Raw genomic sequence first — 22,710 nt, forward strand, 5'->3', positions numbered from 1 at the left:
TGAAAACATTTTCTTAATTCTTTTTCAAAGAACAGAAACATTTACAAGAAGGTCAATTTGTTTAAATGAGAAGCCAGGCCTAACTATTCATTTATTCAATCATGCCATGCTCAATTATGCATTTATACGATCATGCCATTTATGGGTAATTTATATTTAAGAAGTGATACTCAACAAGTAGTGAAGGATGATTGGACAAAACTTGTTCACATTAACTGCTTTTTTCTGCCTTTATTTTCTAGTGGATGATTTTACACTGAACATGTGCATCTTTTCCTTTTAATTTTTCTGATTGGTCAAAATTTGGATTCTTATTTACATAATGTACATATTGATTTTTGTTTATGGTGTGCTATCAAGAATATAGTCAGCAATGATGTCAGTGGTAATTTATTCTAAATGAAACAACCAAATTTTGCATGTTGTATGCAATGATACAAGATGAACAAACATAACATTAAAATAAATGACAAACTTTGCAAGATAAATCTTGTTTATCTTGGTAAAATTGGTCCTCATCTCCTTGTGAGTTGCTTCCTTTCCCATACTACAAATATACATGAAATATTTTGATGCTTTGAAAAAGGTTTGAAACTTTTTTTATTTTTCTGCATAATGAAACTCATATTCAAGTGATATTGTATCTCTCTAACTCAGATTAAGATAAGAGCTTAAGCTTCATGCAGTAGTAAATATAAATAATGCACATTTTAATTGTATTTTAACATCAAATCCTGTTATTCAAACTAAAATAAATATTTAGCTTTATATAGCAGTAACTATAAGGAGTGTAAACCATAGTCATATGTATTAATGTATACATTACCAACAAAGTAGTATATGTCTTTTAGTACATTTGGTATGATTTATTTAAGTTTTATTAGCTTTATAATGGTGCATTATATTTAGAATTTTAATTTGATCAGAAAGCTAACTGAATATAAGTCTGCATCTCCCATTTTTATGGTCTACCATTTCATGTGTCATGGCCAAGCAATGCCCACTACTTAACATACCAAACTGTGTGTTTGAGGTTTCTGTCAGTTCATGCAACACTGCCAAGCATGGCCCATTGGTTAACACACAAGGATATGGACCTTAAGTTCTGTGGCTTGCTTCATGTTACAACCAAATAAAAGCAGTTGTGCTCTGCTCTTTTTAGCCATGGTTGCATTATAAGTGATTGTCACATTCCACTCTCTGATCTGGTAAGAGTAACCTAACAACAAGTAGCTGGTGCTGTTGGCTAGCTGCTTTCCCTGTAGTCTGTCATTTCAAAATTAGGGATGACTTGTGCAGGTAGTCCTTAATAGTGTTGCTCATAATTTGAGAAACAAGCTATTATGCATAACTTTTTTTAAAAATAAGAGATCACTATGTTTGGATTTTTCAGTAATCAGTTTCAAAATGACATTCATATGAAAATATTCATGATTTTGAAACTAGGGAATTGGAATTTTCATCAAAGGTTTCAAAAGAAAGAAAAGCAGTTTATACTAGGTTTAGTGTGTATATGAAGTAGAAACATTGATATGATTTTTTATGTACTTTGTATGAATAACATTCACACTGAATTGCTACTTTAATATTTTCTTGTAATCAAGAACTAGTTTTCAGAGGTTGATTTAATCTCATTTTAAGTGATTGAATGCAATACAGTTGGAATAATAGTGTGATATGGTTTGTTTGTTGCTAAATAATTATCTACTTAGTTTTACTTAACATAATGCACTTTAAAAATTCTCTATAAAAAAAAAAAGTTGAATTGAAACTTGTATTTTAATATTTATTTTGAATGTGTAATTTGCATTCTGGTCATAATACCACTCATTAGCCAAAGAGAAGTTTCCTACAAGTAAAAATTGTAACCTGTATGCTGTAGTTTGATTTCTACTCCTCTCACTTTGCTTGTTTGTGAGATGCTGCTTACTGTAGTTTTTACATTTGCTTTGAGAAGTATCTTACTTTGAGTGGATGTTGCTTGCTAATTATTACTTATCACTCCCTCAGAGAAAATTGAAGACCAGTAGAAAGAGGGTTATATCAAAATTGGCTTTATTGGTTTGATGTAGACTATAATTCTAAATGCTAGTTACAGAAGTTTCATTTGGACATTTTATAAGGATTTAGTTGAAAGTAAAAGAAAACTTTTGTCATCAGATGTGATTTATAACAAGTTACAATTCACTAGTAGACAATCTGAATCTTTAAGAGTCAGTGTAATAGAGCTTCTTAATTTAGCCATTCAGGTACAGAGATAGTAATACCTATTTTATTTCAACATACATTTTGTAAATGAAAAGCACAAATTTAACATTTTCTTACTGTAATTAAATCTAATAGCTGTAATTATATATATTTAATTTGAAAATTGATTCTGTCTAGTTATTTTAAATTCATAGAAAATAGATGTTTGGAGTGCTTAATAATTCTGCTAACTTTTTGTAATTAACTTCTTGGAGTTATAATTTAGTTACACTTATTATATGTTACAGCATAACATAATACAAACAAAACAGCATGTTTTATGATTGAAAATAATGTAAAAGGTATCTAAATTTCACTTTGTTCTCAATTAGTTACTTGCCTTTTAACGTGAGAATTACAGGAGAACTGTGTAATGATTGAAGTGTTTTGAAGCAAAGGGTATATATATGTGTATTAGTTACTTTGGTAGAATTATGCATGTGGTGGACACAAGCTCTGAAAAATAGAAAGTATAACAGAGTCTGCCATATAAGTTGACAATGTTCTTGTACACATAAAAAAAAAAACCTGTTAAAACACCATCTTGCTTACTACATTACATTTTGAATTGTTGTCATTGATAAAGAGAAGTAGTTGCCATTATGATACATACATTACTCATATGTGAATTTTTGTCTGTCCACACAAGCACACATTTATGTATTCATATGTACATGTCTATACAGGTTCACACCCGGTCAGCCCAAAAGCTACTAGATTTGTGTTGTAAAAATGGTGGTGCATTCATCAAAGTTGGACAACACATTGGAGCATTAGACTACCTACTTCCCCAAGAATATGTTTCTACATTGAAAGTGCTTCATACCAATGCTCCAAAGTCACCTCTTAGTGATATCCTTCAAGTCATCAAAGAAGACTTACAAGTTGAGGTTAGTGTTAGTCCAGTAAAATTTTGAAATACATACTGTTTTTTTATTAGTGGTTTGTTGGTCAAGAAAATGATAGTTGTAATATTCTATATGTGAAACTGTGTGAAGTGAAACAAAACATTAGGTATCACTGCATGCCAGTGTTTAGAGACAGCATGCTGGTCGTCTTATGTACTATACTATAGTGTTTTAAGTTGAATTATACTCCACCAGTGGTTACTGGGGAATCTAAATAATTTACATTAAAAACTTACAAACTAAAAATGTGCTTTACTTCTACTCAGATGTTCCATAATTTAAAAACAAAAATCGTAGAAAAGTAATTCAGAAAAAAAGAAAGTGTAGCATGCTTTCAAAAATTAAAAGTACCCATCCCCAGTGATGGGAAAGTTTAGGTTAATTTATTTAAATTACCTGTACCTAGTGACAGAAAAATTTTAACTTTACCTATAAACTAAACATGGACTTTAAAAAGGTAATTTTTGCACTATTGGTTTTTCTCAGAGCAAAAGCTTTGAGCTACTTGTAATGCCCACCTTAAAGTAATTGTTGAACAAAATTGCTCATCAATAACATATGGTAATTCTACATTTTTATTCCTTATGTTACATCATATCACATCAAGCAGTCATTGATTAGGTGTGTTTTTTGCTCATGATTTAATTAACCTGTCCACATGTTTTTTATTTTCATTAATTTCTTCTTTTATAATTGTTCACCCACTAATAGGGAATGTGATCTCTGTTTAGACCATCATGAGACAGGTTAGTTTTACCCTACTGATGACTTTGTCGTTGCGATAGTAAATCCTGCTCAGTATGAGAGGAATCGCAGGTTCGGACACTTGGTACATGTGCTTGGTCGAACAACCAGTGGTGTGAAGCTACCATCCATGGGATTATGACTGAACGTCTCTAAGTCAGAATCCCGTCTAGTCACTGCAATGGTATCATTCATGCCCCCTACGTTTGAGGGTGACCCTAGATGGTGGTTGAAGTCTCCTCCCAGGAAATTGACCTTGTCAAAGAAGCCCTTTGAAAGAGAGCATCCGACAGGCAGATGGTACCTGTTGCTTTTTGATACTGAACCACACGGTGAAATGTGGGGGCACCAAATCGTCTGCAGACGACCTAGGTATCAGTCGGGGTGTTGTACTTAGTAGAGCAGCCACCATACTGCGATCTATTGAGACTCAGCCTCTGACTGGGAGATTTGTCCGCAAGCAGTTGGACACTCTGAGAGTTTTTCTTCGTACTCGATGCGTTGGGGGGGCTCTTACATATCCTAAAATCGTTTCGATAGTCTTACACGAAGTTGGACTTTGTCACTTTTTGTTGCTGTGCCATCCGTTGGCGGGCTTACTTGAGCCTGGCAATCTATTGAGACCGGGAAGATGGATATATTTTTACCGGACATTTGGTGCAGACAGCCTAGCTGCTTTGTGCCATAAAACACTAAATCAATCAATCAACCAACCAACCAACCTTGACCAGTTGGCAAAGACATCCATTTTGAACAGTTTCTAGAAATCTTTCTTCCATGTGGTTTAACTGTACCATTTCACAGTCAATGTTTTAAATTAAATTTACCTTGAATTATGACTTCATTAACAGCTGAAATCTTAACCTCACTCTAAATTTTCTCAGTAATTACATCTGGTGATCTTTAACAAATTCATACTAAGAGCTTTTCCCCTTGATATCCACTAACAGAAACCCAAATTATTTAGTCTTCTTGCTATTTTCCTTAATATTCTCAACTTCAACAGAATGAAACTCGCACTTTACATATAGAACCACTCCTCCTACTTTTTTTTACTGCTGTCTGTTAAATAACCTATAAACATGTATTTCAAAAAAATTTCTGTCATCAACACTTGTACATTTAACTGTTTCATTTATTCCCATTACATGGAAATCTTCTATTCATACCAGTGATCTAAAGTCATCTATTTTATTTTTAATACTTTTAGCATTAAGATAATAATTCAGCCTATTCTTAAAACTACCATTATACTAATTTTGTATGCTAAACTTTCATCTGCATCTCAATTCTGTTGCATTTAGTTTATCTTTGCCCTCACTGCTGTCCAGTTCTGGTTTAAAATTTCCCTTTCAGCTGAGTTAATAGCCAAATATGCCAGATCCTTTCCTTCTTATGTGTAAACCATCCATTCCAAAACATTCACTTCTCAAATTAAACTGATTTCACAATTCATATCAGCTAACTTGCTCATCCTTATATTAACCTTAGCCTAGTATTTAGCCCTAGTGACTTACTCAAATTTCATCTCCACAATTAATTTTTGGCAGTATTCCTAACACAGTTTATGGCTTTTATCTTTGTATGCTTTTATAAACTCCTTGTATTTATTAATTAGCTTCTCTGACAAGCTCTTCCCTATATCATTTACCCCTATGTGCACAACAAAAACTATATCATTTCTATTCTCCTTCATTATATACCTTTCTCTGTCAGTTATGTCTTCCACCTCTGTCCACAGATAGCATAATCTAGCTCCTTTCTCCTTGTTTACCCCATGGACTATTCTATCCACATGTTGTGTCAAGGAATCACCTGTAACTATAAACTCTAAATTCAAAATCCATATCTTTCTCTATTCCTTTTGCTTTCCCTACCTCCAATACTTTCTCATCTACATAAATCAAGAACTGAAAGCTGTTGCTTGATAGAATAAGATATTTTCAATTAAGTTCCCTACTTTTAACCCTAATACTAACCTGTCTAACTTCCTGAATGTCATTTTTAATCTTAGCTGATGCTTTCATTGCATGTAAAAGATTAAGGTCCTCCTAAAAACCTGCTGTAATTCCCCACAGTTTATATTTCTCTTTATCTATTTCAACTTTAGTTATGATATTCTCCAACTTGCAAATTCTACATATGAATGGATCATCTCTATTACTTTCTTAAAAGTCCATAGTAGTCCAGAGTTCCCAGGTAAAATCTATTCATTGCACCTACCATACCTAACAACAGAGCACTTAACTCTCAGACTAATTTTAACCCTTGTATTAATTGCAAGGTTGAAATAAATGTTTGTTATGATTAAATTGTGTTTTTAACACTGTTAACCAAAGTGTGGCAATTAGTTTTTAGACTGTTTTTATAAAAGAAAACAATTATTTAATTTGTTTTACAGTCTCGCTGCAAGTTTAATTGATAATTAAGCCTAAAGAACTGTTACATATACAAAGCCTAATTTAACGTTATACTACTCATTACACTATTAAGATATAAATTAAAAGCTTGTATCTACTATTTTAGACCCCAATCTTACTAAATTTTGTTGTTTTTTTGTTATGCAGCTCTTAACTTATCAGTTCCTAGTTGCTAGAGTTGTGGATCATGAAGCTTGTCTTTCTGAGTGTGTACAATATCACTCAGTTTGAGAGTAGGAGAATGGTGTTCTGCAGGTATCATTGGTATTGACAGTCTTCCTACAGCAGATCTGATGTACAATTCCATAAGCTGACATGTGCTGAATGTAGCACTACCATTTACGTGTATTGCACTTTGTCCTTTTAGCTGAGACATCCCCTTGATGTAGGTTCCTGAGGAGTGGGTGCTAGTTGCAAATGGTCCAATCACAAGTCCTGACAGTTGTTAGACTGGTACCTTCCTCCTCTGCAGACTGGATAATATATATCCAATGCTGCCAGATTTTGAATTTAAAAAGCAACCTCAAACTTAGTCCATCTTCCTGCCATCTGCTAGCTATCAGTTCCTAGTATTGGTTGTAGCTGGACATGTCTTCCTGCTTTTGTAAAGCTGGGTGCACTTCAACTGTGGACTGGTCAACAGAATTCCCAATTCCATCAGGTTTTGGACCAGAGATGAACTTCTATCTGAGCTCTCCTTGTTCCTTCCATCTACTGGATGTCAGTTTCCAGTGGATCTGGCATTGGTTGTGTTGGATGTGCACATGTGGAGATAGGTTCCTGGTATTGGAGCTCCTCTTTCCTCTTGTACTCATTTTTGAGGCAAAAGGTAGAGAACTGTTTTTCTAATGAAGATCTGATGTACACTTCCAGATGCTGGTAGGTGTTGGCTGATGTTGGATTCCCATTTATAGTCTAATACACCCTAACCACTTTATTCCAAGGGATCCTATTATTTCAGTATCTCTTGGGGTCCTTCCAAGTCCCTGCCTTTTATATTTGTCAACATATTACTGAAGGGTAAGGAAGTTGAATCTTTTTAATTCCTTATCACACCTCCTGGTCTTTCTTTGGTGCTTCCTAAAGGGGGATTACCTTCTTACTGGCTTTATACCAGTTTGGCATAGGATTCTAGCTTTTTGTGAGAAGAGGTAAAATATTTCATTGGAAGTTAGCATTTTCCTAAATGGAAAATGTGTTTCCAACAAATTCTTACATCTTCCACCTGTCTTTTCCACTTCCAAGATGAATTGGTTTGGTTAATTATGACCAGTCTCAAAGTGATTAACGTGCATAATTAGAGAGGGTGCTAGTTACAGTAGAGGTAGTGTTACATGCCTAGTGGCAGAGAGTTGCTATATGATGATTTGTACGTTAGTATGCAGTAATAAAATGAGAGTAACAAGGCTAGTTGCAAGTGAAAATTTACACCAGTAAAGTGTAGTATTAGTTAAATCTTTTGTGAGAGAAGTGTCTATTGGAAATACATTTTCAGTTTAGGAAAATTTTAACCTTCCACCTTTGGTATTAGAGGACAATGTTGAAGACTGCATGGTTACTTATTGTTTTTTTATAGTTAACAAAAAGTTTTCATTATTTTAACTAATAATATTCATAAGTTATAGAATTTGTCTTGTTGAACTGTCTGTTGGTGAGCATCTCCCTGCCTTGCGTGGAAAGTTGGACCATTTTTTAATACATTTCATTAGGTGTTGTCTCAAGGAAACTTAGGCTATCTTACTTTTAGCTACATTTGGCAAGCAGAGAACTGAAAGCATGAAGCAATACACTATGCAGTTACCTTAAAATGATGACCCATATTCCATGTCTATAGCAAAATTATGGACAGACTAGCAGCACCTCTTAAGTGTTGGTTCAATCTTAATTGTAATTGTTGAAGTACATTCATATATTTCTTTCTGTCAGTTTGGTGGTGTGTTCAAAGCAATTCAAGAAGGGTTGTCATTGTTTTTCATCCATTTCTTTCTGTCAGTTTGATCTTGTAGCTCAAAGCAATTCAAGAAGCTAGAATGTAATTGAATGTTATAGAATAGGCATTTACATGTACCTTTCACACAAATAAATGTTAAAAAGTTACTTCTTTTATTAAATCTAGTTCATAGCATAAGGGGTATTGTTTGTGTAATTTGGTGATATAAGTAGCTTCTTGACCACTGCAGTGTCTGTTGTATCCCATACAGTGTGGTATACGTATTGTTATATAGTTTTTGCTTTCACTCATAAGTGTTTATAAATTGTATATGGATGAATGCAGCTGAAGATTGCATGCTTTGTTACTGAAAACAAGGATATGTTGTGCATGCTTAAGAAAAAATAGTAGTGGTATACAGAAAATGTTGTCATTCTTATTCAAAACTAGATTGTTGATGTGTGTGTTATAAATGTACATTAATGGTATACTGATTAATTAAATTAAGTTGTATTACATCTTACAGCCATCTAGCATTTTCAGCAGTTTTGAGGAGGAACCAATAGGTGCAGCATCACTTGCTCAGGTTCATAAAGCAGTGTTGAAAGATGGCACAAAGGTTGCTGTTAAAGTTCAGCATGTACCAGTAAGGGCACATTCTGTGGTTGATATGGCAACAATGGAGGTTAGTTTCATTTGGACATAAACCAGTTTCTTAAATTTACTTAACTTGTAAAATTATAAAAACTGTTATGTGCTTCTTATTATTAAGTTGTTTAACTGATATTAAGAAAGATGAAATGTATTTCCTGTGAGCTCATACTGACGTAAAGTAAATATTTTCACACTCTTGTATTTCATTGTAAGTAGATCCTGTTCTTCATAGGATTTCCAGGAAATTTCAAGTGTGAATAATCTTTTGTTGAACATTTATCTTTATTTTAAATCTGTTTCATATTCAGTTGTATTACTAAGCTACAAACAATTTGTAATTAAAGTTTGATAGATATATTTAACTAGTACCCCTGAAAGGATTATGTAGTTGAATGTGATGCTGCATTATTTTCTTGTAATGGCTAGTGTTTTTGTGAGGTGGTCCTATATTATTGGAGAATGTTTTTAAACCTAAGCCTTCACACTGCATCAAATACATTTTTACAGTGTTTGTGGTTGAGCAACTCATTTCTGAAAATGAGAAAATATTGTTTATTTGTGGTAGTATCTTGAATTTTTGTTTTGCTAGTTGTACTATAAAAGTTAAGCACAAATGTAGTTGGGAAGAGTTATAGTGGCCAAATATAATCACAAAAATATCTAACTTTGAAAGTTCTAATAACATCAAATTTAAATTTTGTATTGGCAGAGAAAATTAAAACATGGTAATGATATACAAAAACACCTCAACTTTGAAAACATGTCATTTATTACTAACTTATTGAGAAAAACTCTTCAACAGTAAGATTATCTACAAAAGATATGAAACATTTTGTAGGTAAAAAGAAATCTTCATAAATGTTCAAACACACCACAGATATATGTTTTCTGAAGGGGAGTAATATGTACAGCTAATATATATATATAAAACAATAATAAATATAACATTGACTTTAATTTAATATATAAATTAAATTAAAAAACTGTTGCAGTGAATAATAATTTGGGGATTTTATAATTTTTAAAGATTAACTTTGAAGATTTTAAAACTTAAGATGACATAATTTGGTGACTTCAATCAGAAATTACTTCAACTAACAGCATTTCATTTTCTGCTCTAGTTTATCATAATGCTATCCAGTCATACATACAAATATAACAAATTTCCCTTTAATTCTCTCACTATGGGCTCAGTCCAAGTAACTGACCTTGTAACCATTTCACACTTGTTAGTTTTCATATTATAGCTTTTAATATAGTTATAATACAATTATGAATATCAGTAAACATTACAAGGTTTTAGTGCAAAGAGTATCAGATTTTTTTTAAAGTAAATTTTAAAACTTTTTAAGTAATGATTTGCTTGTGCATTTTTCTTTTCAAATGTTGACTACCCAACATTCAAATGAATTTTGATTTTAAGATTTAAAATAGTTATGTGCATCACAGAATGTCAAATTTTATGTCTTTTATTTTCACTGTTGTATTTCTGTATGATATAACCACTCTAAAAGATTAGGAAATAAGATATAAATAAAACTTTTTCCTTTCTAAAATGGCTACAGATTGTTAGAGAAAAACACGAATGTTTGGTGTAAGTATCTGAAATCTCATAACATAAAGCTATATATAATTATTAGTTTTATTTTATTGAACTTTCAGCCTTGTCTAACTAATATTACAGATTGTGCACTTATGGAGTGCATTTGTACTCATGTTACCATAAACAATAGTATAATCTAAACTTTACAAAAAGACCTGTCATCAGTTTGTTCTAGTGAACCAATATTTTGTAAAATACAGTCATGTTTTGTTCATAATACATTATATAGCAATATACATTATTACTTAGCTACAAAGAAGTTCCTAAGTTTCAGTTTTTTTCTTAAAAAGTAGAGCAGTAAATAAAGAAGTATAGAAAATGGATTTTTCCTTCTTGCAAACTTTGAACTATTTTGTTCACTTCCTGTAATTTGTTGCACCAAAATATTTTCTTTTAAGTTTTATATATACATTTTGAAATAACCAAATGTTCTGTAATTTGTCAGGTTTATTAACTAAATTTTATTTGGGTAAAACGAATATTGTTTTGTGGACAACATTTTCACTTACCCTTTTCCTTCTGTGATCTGAGACAAATAAATTATATTGGAATTTTTCCCATTTTCTTTCCAAAGTATTTCCAAAAGTGAAAGAGGTGGATGGAGCCCATTGTTATTGATTTGCTAAATGTAATAACATTTCAGCAAATAGAAATAATAAGAGGTTCTCATATTGTACCTTGTTACTATCAGCAGTTTGAATTTCTAATTTGTAGGAAACTATAGATTTTGTATTTGGTATCACAAACATTTAAATTGAATCGAAGCTGCATTCAACATACCACGTGACAAAAAAAATTTATTTAGAATTTTATTTTAATATTTACTCTTAAATAATAACAATAAAAAAAAACTAATGTATGATACTAAAATTTGAGTTGTATTCTTCAATTTGGAACCTAACTTATTGTCATTCATTCTTACAATAGTATTCAAAAAATATTTTTTTTGAATGCGAGTCCACAAACATGATGAATTGCTGACCTTAGTTAATAACCTGTAATGAGAGTGTCAAGCTTAATGAAGGATATTTTAACCTTATTCATAATTTAATTTTTTTATTACAATTTTATTGCTAGAATTTGATTCTAACAAGAATAAAAAGTTTTGTTATATAATCTGAAGTTTAACACATTTTTTGAATGTTTTTTTTGTTTTATGTGTGCTTGTGTGTCAAAATATGAAATAACAGAATAAAACATTAGAGGCAATAATGTACATTTCACCAAATAGTTTTTGAGCTGAACCTGTAACTTGGTTTTCAAAGTTTTTTCTGAAGTTTTTGAAATTTTTTGTAATAAGTAAAAGTGAATGGTAATGACAGTGAACAACTGCAAATATTACAGTTGTCTGCTTATATTTTTTTTATTTATTCAGCTGCTAGTAAAAACTGTTAAGTGGATGTTTCCAGAGTTTTCATTTATGTGGTTAGCTGAGGAAACGAAGCGAAACTTGCCTCTTGAACTGGATTTTCTTCATGAAGGAAGAAATGCAGAACAAGTGAAAAGAATGTTTTCACATTTTTCATGGCTAAAGGTAACTCTCTTCTTATTTGTGAGATATTCTTTGAATATTTAGATATTCAGTTACTGTTATTTTATTTGATTAGTTTTATATATCAAGATTTTATGTAACAACGAGCTTGCATTTGGTAAATTTTTTGTGGCAATCCTATTTTTGAATTTCCTGAGCACAGGATCTTACCCAATGAACACATTTAGTAAATGCTTTGTAAACTGAGCTGAAGTGTTCACCCACTTAATAGTTTCTACTAGTATAGCATTTGTTAACAGTTCAACTTACCTCTTATTCACAGTTTTAATTGGATGTTGGGAAATATTGCCTTCAGTGAACTTGTAAACATTAAGCATACAGTGATGAAACTTTTGCAAGTGTTGAGGATTTATGTTCTAAATAAATTCTACTTAATTTTTATAAACATATGTTCAGAATGAAATTTAATAGTTCTTTATGTATCGATTGCATTATATTGAAGTGTGATCAACATATTTTAATCAGATAAATATTTTTTTCTCTACATTAACAAAACTTAGTCTTCAATACTAAGTGTCTGAAACTTGGAGATCATACTCATCTGTAGATTCGTTATGGACGTCAATTCTGAAACGCGCTTCAGTAGCTTATGTCCATCTCACTAATATGGGTATTATAAGGTTTCTTTGGTCAATTGTTATAATGAAGAATGATCAAATATTTGTTTAAAATTTGCAAATAACCTCACTTATCTACTTCTGTATATGGTAATTTTTATATTAACTTTTAATGAAAATCATCTGTGTTGAAAATTATATATTGACCTCTTTTATGTGGTTTGGAATATGAATGTAATCTTTACAAGATATTCATGATTCAGTCTTTTAATAACGCTTCTAAAGCATTGTCTCTTTTGAAGAAGTAGTAGGTAAAAAAAGCATCTATACCCAAATACCTTGTCATCATAGGAAAAATATAGGAAGTGTAGCATTTGTAGACTACTGTTAACACTAAAAACAAAACACCCAGTGCTACTTGTTTATCTACATTATGCACTTGTACAGACAGTATGGAAAACATAGCTATAAAAAGCTATTTGTCCTTTCTTTTCTGCAGTTTTACATTAGGTTTGTGTATTAAGTGCATTAAGTTTTATTTTGTAAAAAACAAAACATTTAAAACACTTCAAGTTGAACACACTCCACTTGCAGTAAAATTTTACAATTTACCAAAAGCAAAATATATTCCACCTTGTGACTAATGGAGAAAGTAGTAATGAGAGGTACAGTGTGGTCTGTAGATTTTCAAATCAAGTTCACACATTACATAGCTGTCATTATTATTGTTATACGGTCATAGGCTGTGTCAACACTAGTTTTATAAAAAGACAGTTAAAACTGCATAGGTGCAGAATATAACACAATTAAGTAATATGTTGAACAAACACTAGATATTTATAATTTTTAATTTAAAGTAAGATGTTTCAAGCTAGCACTCTGTCAAATCCAAATGTAAAAAAAACAAAAAACTTGCTGATCGTTCAACCTGTTATTTAATTTTATCAACAGCAGTGACACACACAACAACTTGAGAGCCACAAACAGTAATGAAATCTTTGTATCTATTAATATGCTATTATGTACTAAACATAGTGCCTGAAATGGCATAAGTAGTGTATAACAGTTTAATTATGCCCTCAAATGTTTATCATATTTAGTTACAGAATCTTGAAATAAAAAAAAAATTCTGTGGCAGGTATTTAGTTTTAAAAAGATGACCTCGCCAACTGGGGTGTTCAGGGATATTTATATCCCCTTTTGCCCTGCTCACAATATAATTTTGATACGTGCTTTGGAAGTTTGAATTAAATTCTCCTACTTTTGTTTCTTATCAGATGATTGTGTAGATTGACACAGTGAAGGCAGTTTCAGAGAAAAGCAACAGAAACAGTCCAGTTGGTTTAAGGTGGCAGAGACTTGAAATCAAATTTTTTCAGAAGTGGTTTTTGTGCCCTTAAACTTATAAAAGCTAATTGTGCTTATGATCATATTCCAATAGATGTATTACTAAAAGTTATTGATATTAAGTAGTTCCTGAAACTGGTACTGCACATGTGTGCAACACACCTGATACTTGAAATATTTACTTTCCTCACCTGCTTGTGTATCATTACTACAGAATTATTTTTTATAAAATCCACGCTTCTTTATCTTGGTGTTTTTATATAACTACACTAAGGTTGTTATTTATTGTGCAGTAGTTTTTGATTAAAAAATAAAGAGTTCTGATATGTTATTTGTAGTGAGGTTCATTACTTTTGATACTGAAATCCATAATTTTTCTATTGCTAATTTTATGACAATAAACAGTTTAGGTGTTTTTAAGAGTGTAATCAGAATTCTGATTTAAGGTAATGAGAAATTTCTTTTGAATTTATCTTTATTTCTTAGTGTAATGTTTTAACACTTCGTTACGTAAGTTGATGAAATGACAGAATGAAATGAAATACTCACTTTTTCTTCTAGATCCCTGCTGTTTATTGGGAGTTGTCATCCCCTAGAGTGTTGACCATGGAGTTTTGTGATGGTTGTCAAGTAAATGACAAGACGACTTTAGAGGAAAAGGGCATATCATCAAGAGAGGTAAAACAGAGCTGTAATGTGTTGGACTAATGTGTAATCATAAAGTAATTGAGGGAATATTATATTTACTATAAAGAACAACTATCATCTTCATCTGTATTGATGTAGTAAGAAACATAATTCTGAAATTTTTATTATTCAATACATGTAATGTGCAAGTGCTTAGAATCAAACTTTATACAATGTTTACCTGTAATATAGCTATTTTAAGCCTTTCCATAATTCTCTGACTCAAAGTTCAGAAAGAAAAAGATGTTAACCTCTAAAAATGTACTGCTAATTTGGAATTTTCACTTTTCCTATAAAAATGTTTACGTGTAATAAAAGTAAAACAAAATTTTAAGTAGTTTCAATCTAGTTAAGCAGTAGAAATGTAATATAATAGTAAGATGTAACAAAAAATTTTTTGCAGGTAACATTCTTCTTCCACTCTCACTTTTCTGATGTAATGAATTTAGTATTTTTTTAACATTAGTCATCATATGTATTGTTAGGTTGAAATAAAAAATAAATATTGACAAAACTATGTAAACACAAACTACATTTTACTTGTTAGTTCTGCCTGTAAAACAAAAACTTAATTTGTGAAATTACTCATTTCAATTCTGCATTAAAAATGCAATATGCTAGTTTATGTGAATAGGCATTAGCCTTATTTTGAGGCTTTGAAAATTATTTTTAAAGACATTTGCCAATCTGAGGGGGGATATGCATTGAGAAGTTAGTACAAATTGAATTCATAAGAAATTTCTGGAGTGGAAGATGGAATCTGCTGTGTACATGACTTATCACAAATGTTAGGCCAAATTTTTGTTAATTCTGTCCAAAAAACAAACTTAATTTACAAAATTACTCATTTCAGTTCTGCATTACAAAATGCCATATGCCTAGTTTATGTGAATAAGCATATGAGATATGCTAGTTTATGTGAATAAGCATATGAGATATGCTAGTTTATGTGAATAAGCATATGAGGTGTGTTAGCCTTATATTGAGGTTTTGAAAATTATTTTTAAAGACATTTACCCATCTGAACATGAATTTTTCTTTTCATCCATTTGGGATTTTAGTTTTGTCTTTGTAATGTTGTATGAGTTCTTAGTCTCTACTTCAGTTTTCATTTTTTTATTTTGCTGCTTTTCTTCATATGGGGTTTGAAAGTTTTAAAAACTGAAACCTAAAAATTGTTTTCATACAAATGTATTGTATAAAAGTTATTATAGGATAATTTGTATTAATTTTCTATTTTGTTCTTAAAGTGAGAGACTTAACAGTTGTGCTGTTTTGTTTCTTTTAGGTCTCTTATCGTCTGGGACAGTTATATAGTGAGATGATATTTGTTCAAGGATACATTCATTGTGATCCTCATCCTGGAAATATCCTAGTTGCTCAGTCACCTCAAGGACCTGAAATTGTACTTTTGGATCATGGATTATATAGTGTAAGTAGAATCTGCAAAATAAACCTTAACACAGTATTTAATGTCAACCTGTTTGTATGCTATCCTACTTAATGTTATGGAATAAACTTCTGATTACAGGAAAATGGGTGTGAATATGCAAATAGTTTGGCCTATAAAGATAATCAGAGGTTTGCTTGGAAATTATTTCGAACTTTTATGCTAAATGTTGAGTACATGGAAAGAGCTAACATGGTTTCAGAAGGAAAAGATTGTTGAATGTCATTCATGGAAAATGTCTCCATGTGCTATTGTGCCAATGTCTTGTAACTTTTGATAGGATGTATAGTACAGTAATCTTTAGAACTTTGCAATCTCACAGTTTTATTATATGGATTTAATGATGCTTTGCTTTGCATTTGAAAAGACAGTGTATAGTGCTAATTTGTTTTGAAAAGAAAGTGCAAAATGAAAATTAGTTATGGCTGAATTTTTATGTGGAAGTTGTACTTTCTATTAAAATATTTTTTTATGAAAATTCCATTTTTTTAAGATTTTGAGTGATTTTATCTATAACCTAATGTAATGTGATTGAGTGTTATTAATTTAAAGAATGAGGATACAACTACCAAATTTGTTTAATTACAGAGCACTCCTACTTTAAACTACTAACTTACAAGTAGAAATGTGATTGGTGAAGTGGAAAGTTTTTCTGATTTTGTGTTCTTGGAACTATTATAAAAATCAGGAGGAGACTCAGAAATCATAACTTTACTACAGTTTAATTGTGAAAATATTATTGTAAAATATATTTTAAACTTTTTATTTACACATTTAGAAGATTATTAGCTATTTATTTCGGACCTTTTACATACCATACCAGTTGTATCTGAACAGGCCATCTGTGTGAAGTGTTTGATTAAATTTAATTTTTTAGACTTTGACAGATAAGTTTCGACTCCAGTACTGTAACTTATGGCTTGCCCTCTTGAATGCTGATACTAAAGGTATGCATTACTGGGGAAGGCAACTAGGGGTAGGAGACTTGTCTGGTCTGCTAGCTTGCATTGTTGCTGCTCGATCCTGGACAGCTATTACTACAGGAATTGATCGTCAACAGAAAACTGAAGCAGAGGTAAGTCAAAACATAAATGTTTTGAAAAATGTACAACAGTGTTCCCTTTAAAATATAAGTCCTATAACATTTCTCATATGATAAAATTAAACTGATTGGAACATATATATGTATACATCATTGAAGTTTTTTTATCTGCATTGGAAATGATGTTAAGAAATAAAATTTAAAGGTATATCCTTTTGAAGAAAAATATATATGTATGTATGTATGTATGTATGTATGTGTTTTTTGAAAATATTTTTTTTGTGTGTGTGAACCTGACAATGGCCAAAGAAGGTTAGAATGTTATTTGCTCCTTTATTAGTGCCTTCTCTACCCATACCAGCCGTTTTTACGTATAATTTTCTCTACAAGTGGGTTTTCTTGTCATCACTGATATTCATGATTCATTTCTCGAAATTCTTTCAAATGGTAAAAAATCGGGGAAAGTTTCTGTTGCTTAGCTTCAACACATTTATGGAATTGCAGTTTAAATATTTGTCAGTTTAATTTACATTTGCTGAAAGAATAAATTGATAAATATTATTAATGCCAGAAAAGTATAAAGATTAAACATGCACAAAATGTAGCATGCTATTGTGTGCTTCAGAAAAAAAAGGAGACTGAAGTAGTTAAAAGTTGTTTTTTCTTTATTGCAAAAGAAATATTACATGTATTCTATAAGGATAGAATTCTTACCCAAATAGCTTTATTACCATGTTATAACATTTATAAATGTTTTGCTGTAAAGTGTGGTTCAAGTTTACAAGAAATACATTTTATTCGTGTGTTACTAATGTATAAAGTTGAATTGCAAAAAACTATTATCAATTATATTATGTCATTATCAAGAGAAGGAATATAAAACAGTTTTACACTTGTTATATTGTAAACTGCTTTGGCAAACAAAGTGGAAGTTGGGTTTGTTACTTTAATTCAGTCTTGAAGTTACTTATCTGCCATGTCTTATATCACCTTCACCTTCTTCAGTAACAGTTTTTTTAAATTATGTATTAGAATTCATGATTGAACTAATTATTTAATTTTTAGGCATAGATAGATTTAACCTATAAACCAGATTTTCTTAATGAAATATTTTTTACTAAAGATTTGTTTGTAAAAATAGTCTTTTTCCACTTGTCTGAGTACAAAGTGATTTCATGTTGTGGTTAAAAAAAAGTATTCTTCATCCCAAAAAACTTGAATATTAGTCTAGAATCTCCTAAATACATATCAAATGTTTGTTTTCCTTAAGACTATATATTTTGTTATTTTCTATAACAAACTATGTGGGGTCTGTCACTTGACTAACCTTGGAACCATCATAAAAAAAAAAAAAAAAATCAGGAAATTTTTTTTTCATTCTAGCATTACTACATATAATATGAAAATACAAATGTTTAGTTTAAGTAGCTGAAGTCTCATAACACTGTTTACACACACATGCACCTTCTAGTCATGCCTAGCTATTGTTACCTGACTTGCAATGATGTGTGATGCACATACATTTGTAATGTATCCAGTAATATAAAACCGACCTTTATTGTTCCCTGTCTTGGCTGTATTGTGATAGACTAGTAGTTTGTAATATACAGTCACATTTCAATTATTAGACATTATACATGTGTATATAGGTTAATACCATTTATAAATAAATTATTAAACTTATTTTTATTAAAATATAGAACAATAGATCAAGAAGTAAAGGAAACAATTGTCTCTTCTTGCTATGACCTTTGTACTCAGTTGCTGCTGGATATTTTAAAATTTTGCATGTGCAGGATATCAGAAAAAATTTATAAATACAGTTGAATAATCAAAAAAATCATAAATAACTAGAATGACACCATAGAATTCCACTATAATTTATTAAGTTTGCTAAGTAAGATTTATTTAGATTCTATAAAATATGAAACTTCAAGCAGACTAATGACACAACCTACTTGCCTGAAATTTTGGATCGAAAGAAAGTGATTGCATTTTCACAGATTAAAATGGCTGAGAAAACCACTGGGGACATTCTAAGCTGTTGGTTGGTTATTCATGTCATATTGAAGGAAGTTTATATAAGGGACCATTTTCAAAAATGGAAAGAGGTGAAAGGGTCACTGTGTTTGATTCAGTACATAAGCCATATTTCAGCAATATAAAAAGATGCAAGATTTTTATTTTATATTCTAGCTTGATAATATTAGTAATTTGTGTTCCTTATTTCTACAAAACTATAGATTTAATATTTTGACATCACAAACATCTAATTTTAAACAGTGTTGCACTCAACATATCACATGACTCACTAAAATTTATATTTAGGTGTGTTCTTTTAATATTTACTTTTAAATTAAAAATTAACTCATATATAATATTACAGTTTATATTATCTACAATTTGATTCCAAGCTTATTGATATAAATTTGTAAAATAGTAATTCAATAAAATTTTAAATTCAATTCAACAAAAGCTCTGACATGGCCTTTGACCCATGACCCCTAGTGAAATGGTTAAAGGGTTTTGTGTCAAATAATATTACCTTAAGCAATTAGCATACATAATGTGCTTGATATGGCTGTATTTATTGCATGGGGGTGATGACAAGAAACTGTTCATACAAATTCTATGGCAATAATATAAAGAAAGCTGTTAACACTATTTCAGAGATGAAAAACTACCATCATATAATTTAAATATTGAATGGTTGGTTCTATAAAGCAAAAGTCTATTGTGAATAATAAACCTGCAATCCTAAAGCTAATGAGAATTACTATCAAGTGTCACTTTCCTACTCACTGTGGTTTGTTGGTGTGTCATAACAAAAAGTTTTATCTATTCAAATCACCTTAGGTGTGGAAAAAGAGTGTAACCCAAAAGGATTGACTGTGTGACTTGAAGTAATGAAATCAGAATTGGTGACCAAACTGTAATACACTTATAGCATTGTTAATAGTTTTACAGAAAAATATTTTACTAGTTGTAAAAGTTCTCATTAATTCATTTCCAGCAAATGCAATATTGTAGTTCAAGTCTGTTAAAATTTATTCTGAATGAAATTATATTCACAAAAAGTTAACTTTTCTAATTAAACCTGGTATATATTTAAAATATTTTAATTAGATTTTTACTGTATTTTTCTTCACAAAGTTAAACCTTCCTTGCAGTAAAAAAAATGTTAATGCAGTATCATGATATGTTGTATTTTTACAAAAAGTAGTGACATAGAAATTAAAGCTTAAATTTGGATTTGAACCAGAACTAGATTTTGTAAAATTGACTGTAGGTAAACGTGTGTACTTGATCTGAGAAAACAAAGTACATATGGTTTTACCTCTGCTTTTTCAGAGTAATGAAATCAGAAATTTTGCTGCAGAGTATCTACCTCAGATTGCAGCTGTACTAAATAAAGTATCAAGGGAAATGTTGCTGATTTTGAAGACTAATGATCTTCTGCGAGGAATTGAAGCATCATTAGGTGAGTAATGATCCTCACCTAATATCTGACAGTGGAATACCAGAATTAGGCTTAGATTTTAACAAAATATGTTGTGTAAAGTTATTGAAGTTGATTTTCATAAAATGTTAAGATTTCAAGAAACTAAAAGAATATTTTATACTATAATCTTGGTCAACAAACAAAATTTTGAATTTTTATATACTCTGATTAGGATTTAATAAAAATATTTAACATCTATGAGGTTCTGAGTTCATTTTACTTCACCATACAGTAACCTGAATTAATTTAGGTTTATGAATAATGTTATGACATTCTATTTAGTTCATTATTCAGTATTATACCAGTGAAAAAAGAAAGCATTTTAATATATAAATTTAGCAGTTTTGCATCTCTTGGTTTTTACATTTTTCCTTATGTTTAGTGAGTAAAATAAAATCAAGAATTTCATACTTGCAAACCATTGTATCTTTCTGTTCAGATTCAAAAAAGATTAAGGGTATCATTAAATCTTTCTTTATGACTGGTGGATTTATTGACCTTCAGCCACATCTAACTAACATTACCAGAGTTAGTAATGTTCAACATGTGCACACGTGCTACTGTTTCCAGCCCAACTTTCTTAGTTTTGTTCTAGTGGACCAGTATTTTGTGGTATACAAATTCATTTTACTTGTAATACATCACCTAGGTATATATACTATTTAAAAATAAATTCTTCAGTTTTAGTGACTTTTCTTAACATAGAACAGTAAATAAAGAAATATAGAAAACAATGATTTCTTCTGCTCATAAAGTTCGTACTTTCTTGATATAATTTTCTAAGCCTTATCATGTTTCACACATGTAAGACGTAGTAATTTTTATAGGCTTTATGTATGCATTTTGAAACAACAAATATTCTTAAATTACTATACAAATACCGAAGAATTCCACTACAATTTATTAGGTGCTCTATCTAAGCTATATTTGTATCTAAAACAATGATACTTCAAGCTTCATTTTTTCTTACCTCTCTACTTCGATTCTACTATAAAAAAGAAAGTTTCCCCTTTATAAATACTTTGCAATTGTTGAAGAAACCAAGTGGGGGAAATTCTGAGCTTTCAATTAGTTATAAACACATCATTGAGCAAAGCATGTTTCCATAAACAATTATTTCCAAAAAAGGTAGATATAAGCAAGGGCCACCTTAGTTGATTCACTAAATGTAATATTCCAGAAAATATGAAAGGTAGGAGGTTCTTATTTTATATTTTAACTTGTCAGTATTGGTAATTTGAGTTTCTAAATCATAAAATATTATATAGACTTTGCACTTGGACACCACAAACTTCTAATTTGAAGCAAAAATTGATATTTAGGAACTTTGTTTTAATATTAACTTTCAATTAAATAAGTAATGTATAATACTAAAAGTTGAATTACAATCTACAATGTGATACTAAATTTATTTATGTTCATAAAATACTAGTGTAATAACATTTTTGAATACAAGTCTTCAAATGTGATGACATTCCCTTTGATCCATTTGAAACAAAAATAAACAAATGCTGCACTAATTCAAAGATTTTAGGGTACAAACTATAATGTTGAATTATAAAATGTACCCTAGGTTTTGGAGATAGCTGATAAAGTAGGACCCACAGTAGGCTTAACAAATTGGTAGTGGTTGTGAGCTATGGTAGTTTGTTTAGATAACTGGATGGAACTCTTCATACTGGTATAATTCATCTTCTGTGCTGTCAGCGTCTTTCTACCATAATGGGGACTGGAATGCTGACTTCGAGAGGTAAGTTTCCAACTTACTTACACCTAAATAGTAGTACTTTATTTTCTTTTTCAATTATTTTTTCTTCACTTTTGAGATCTGTCACCTTCCTACAACTGTCTGGAAGCAGTGAAGGGTGATATAGATGTGGGCTTAAGCACCCACATCTCGCTCTCTTAATTTCTGTTTCTATATCTATTGCTACTCTTTATTTCTTATGCGAGACTGAAATATGGAGGTTAAGACTGACAGATGGTGTATCTCCACTACCCTGTAGGTCCTGTTTGCAGTTGCCTTCAAAACTTAAGGTATATTTCTTATCCCACATAACAGTTTGC

General features: G+C 30.6%; 1 protein-coding gene across 6 annotated transcripts in view; it reads left to right on the forward strand.

The window, feature by feature from the left end:
* Positions 1–22,710, forward strand: part of Adck1 (aarF domain containing kinase 1) — a 40,389-nt gene that overhangs the window by 16,043 nt on the left and 1,636 nt on the right. For 3 of the 6 annotated variants that reach the window (XM_076503555.1, XM_076503557.1, XM_076503558.1), the window contains exons 4-11: positions 2,934–3,137; positions 8,776–8,934; positions 11,882–12,040; positions 14,524–14,640; positions 15,938–16,081; positions 16,977–17,174; positions 20,493–20,622; positions 21,083–21,324. In XM_076503555.1, the coding sequence (XP_076359670.1) occupies positions 2,934–3,137; positions 8,776–8,934; positions 11,882–12,040; positions 14,524–14,640; positions 15,938–16,081; positions 16,977–17,174; positions 20,493–20,622; positions 21,083–21,309 (1,338 nt within the window). In that variant the 3' untranslated portion in view covers positions 21,310–21,324. Of the gene's footprint in view, positions 1–2,933; positions 3,138–8,775; positions 8,935–11,881; positions 12,041–14,523; positions 14,641–15,937; positions 16,082–16,976; positions 17,175–20,492; positions 20,623–21,082; positions 21,325–22,298; positions 22,394–22,710 lie in introns of those variants that run through there. The other 3 variants (XM_076503559.1, XM_076503560.1, XR_013028790.1) reach the window with 2 other exon arrangements.

The sequence above is a fragment of the Tachypleus tridentatus genome, chromosome 6 (assembly GCF_004210375.1).
Source record: "Tachypleus tridentatus isolate NWPU-2018 chromosome 6, ASM421037v1, whole genome shotgun sequence".
Classification (NCBI taxonomy): Eukaryota; Metazoa; Arthropoda; class Merostomata; order Xiphosura; family Limulidae; genus Tachypleus; species Tachypleus tridentatus.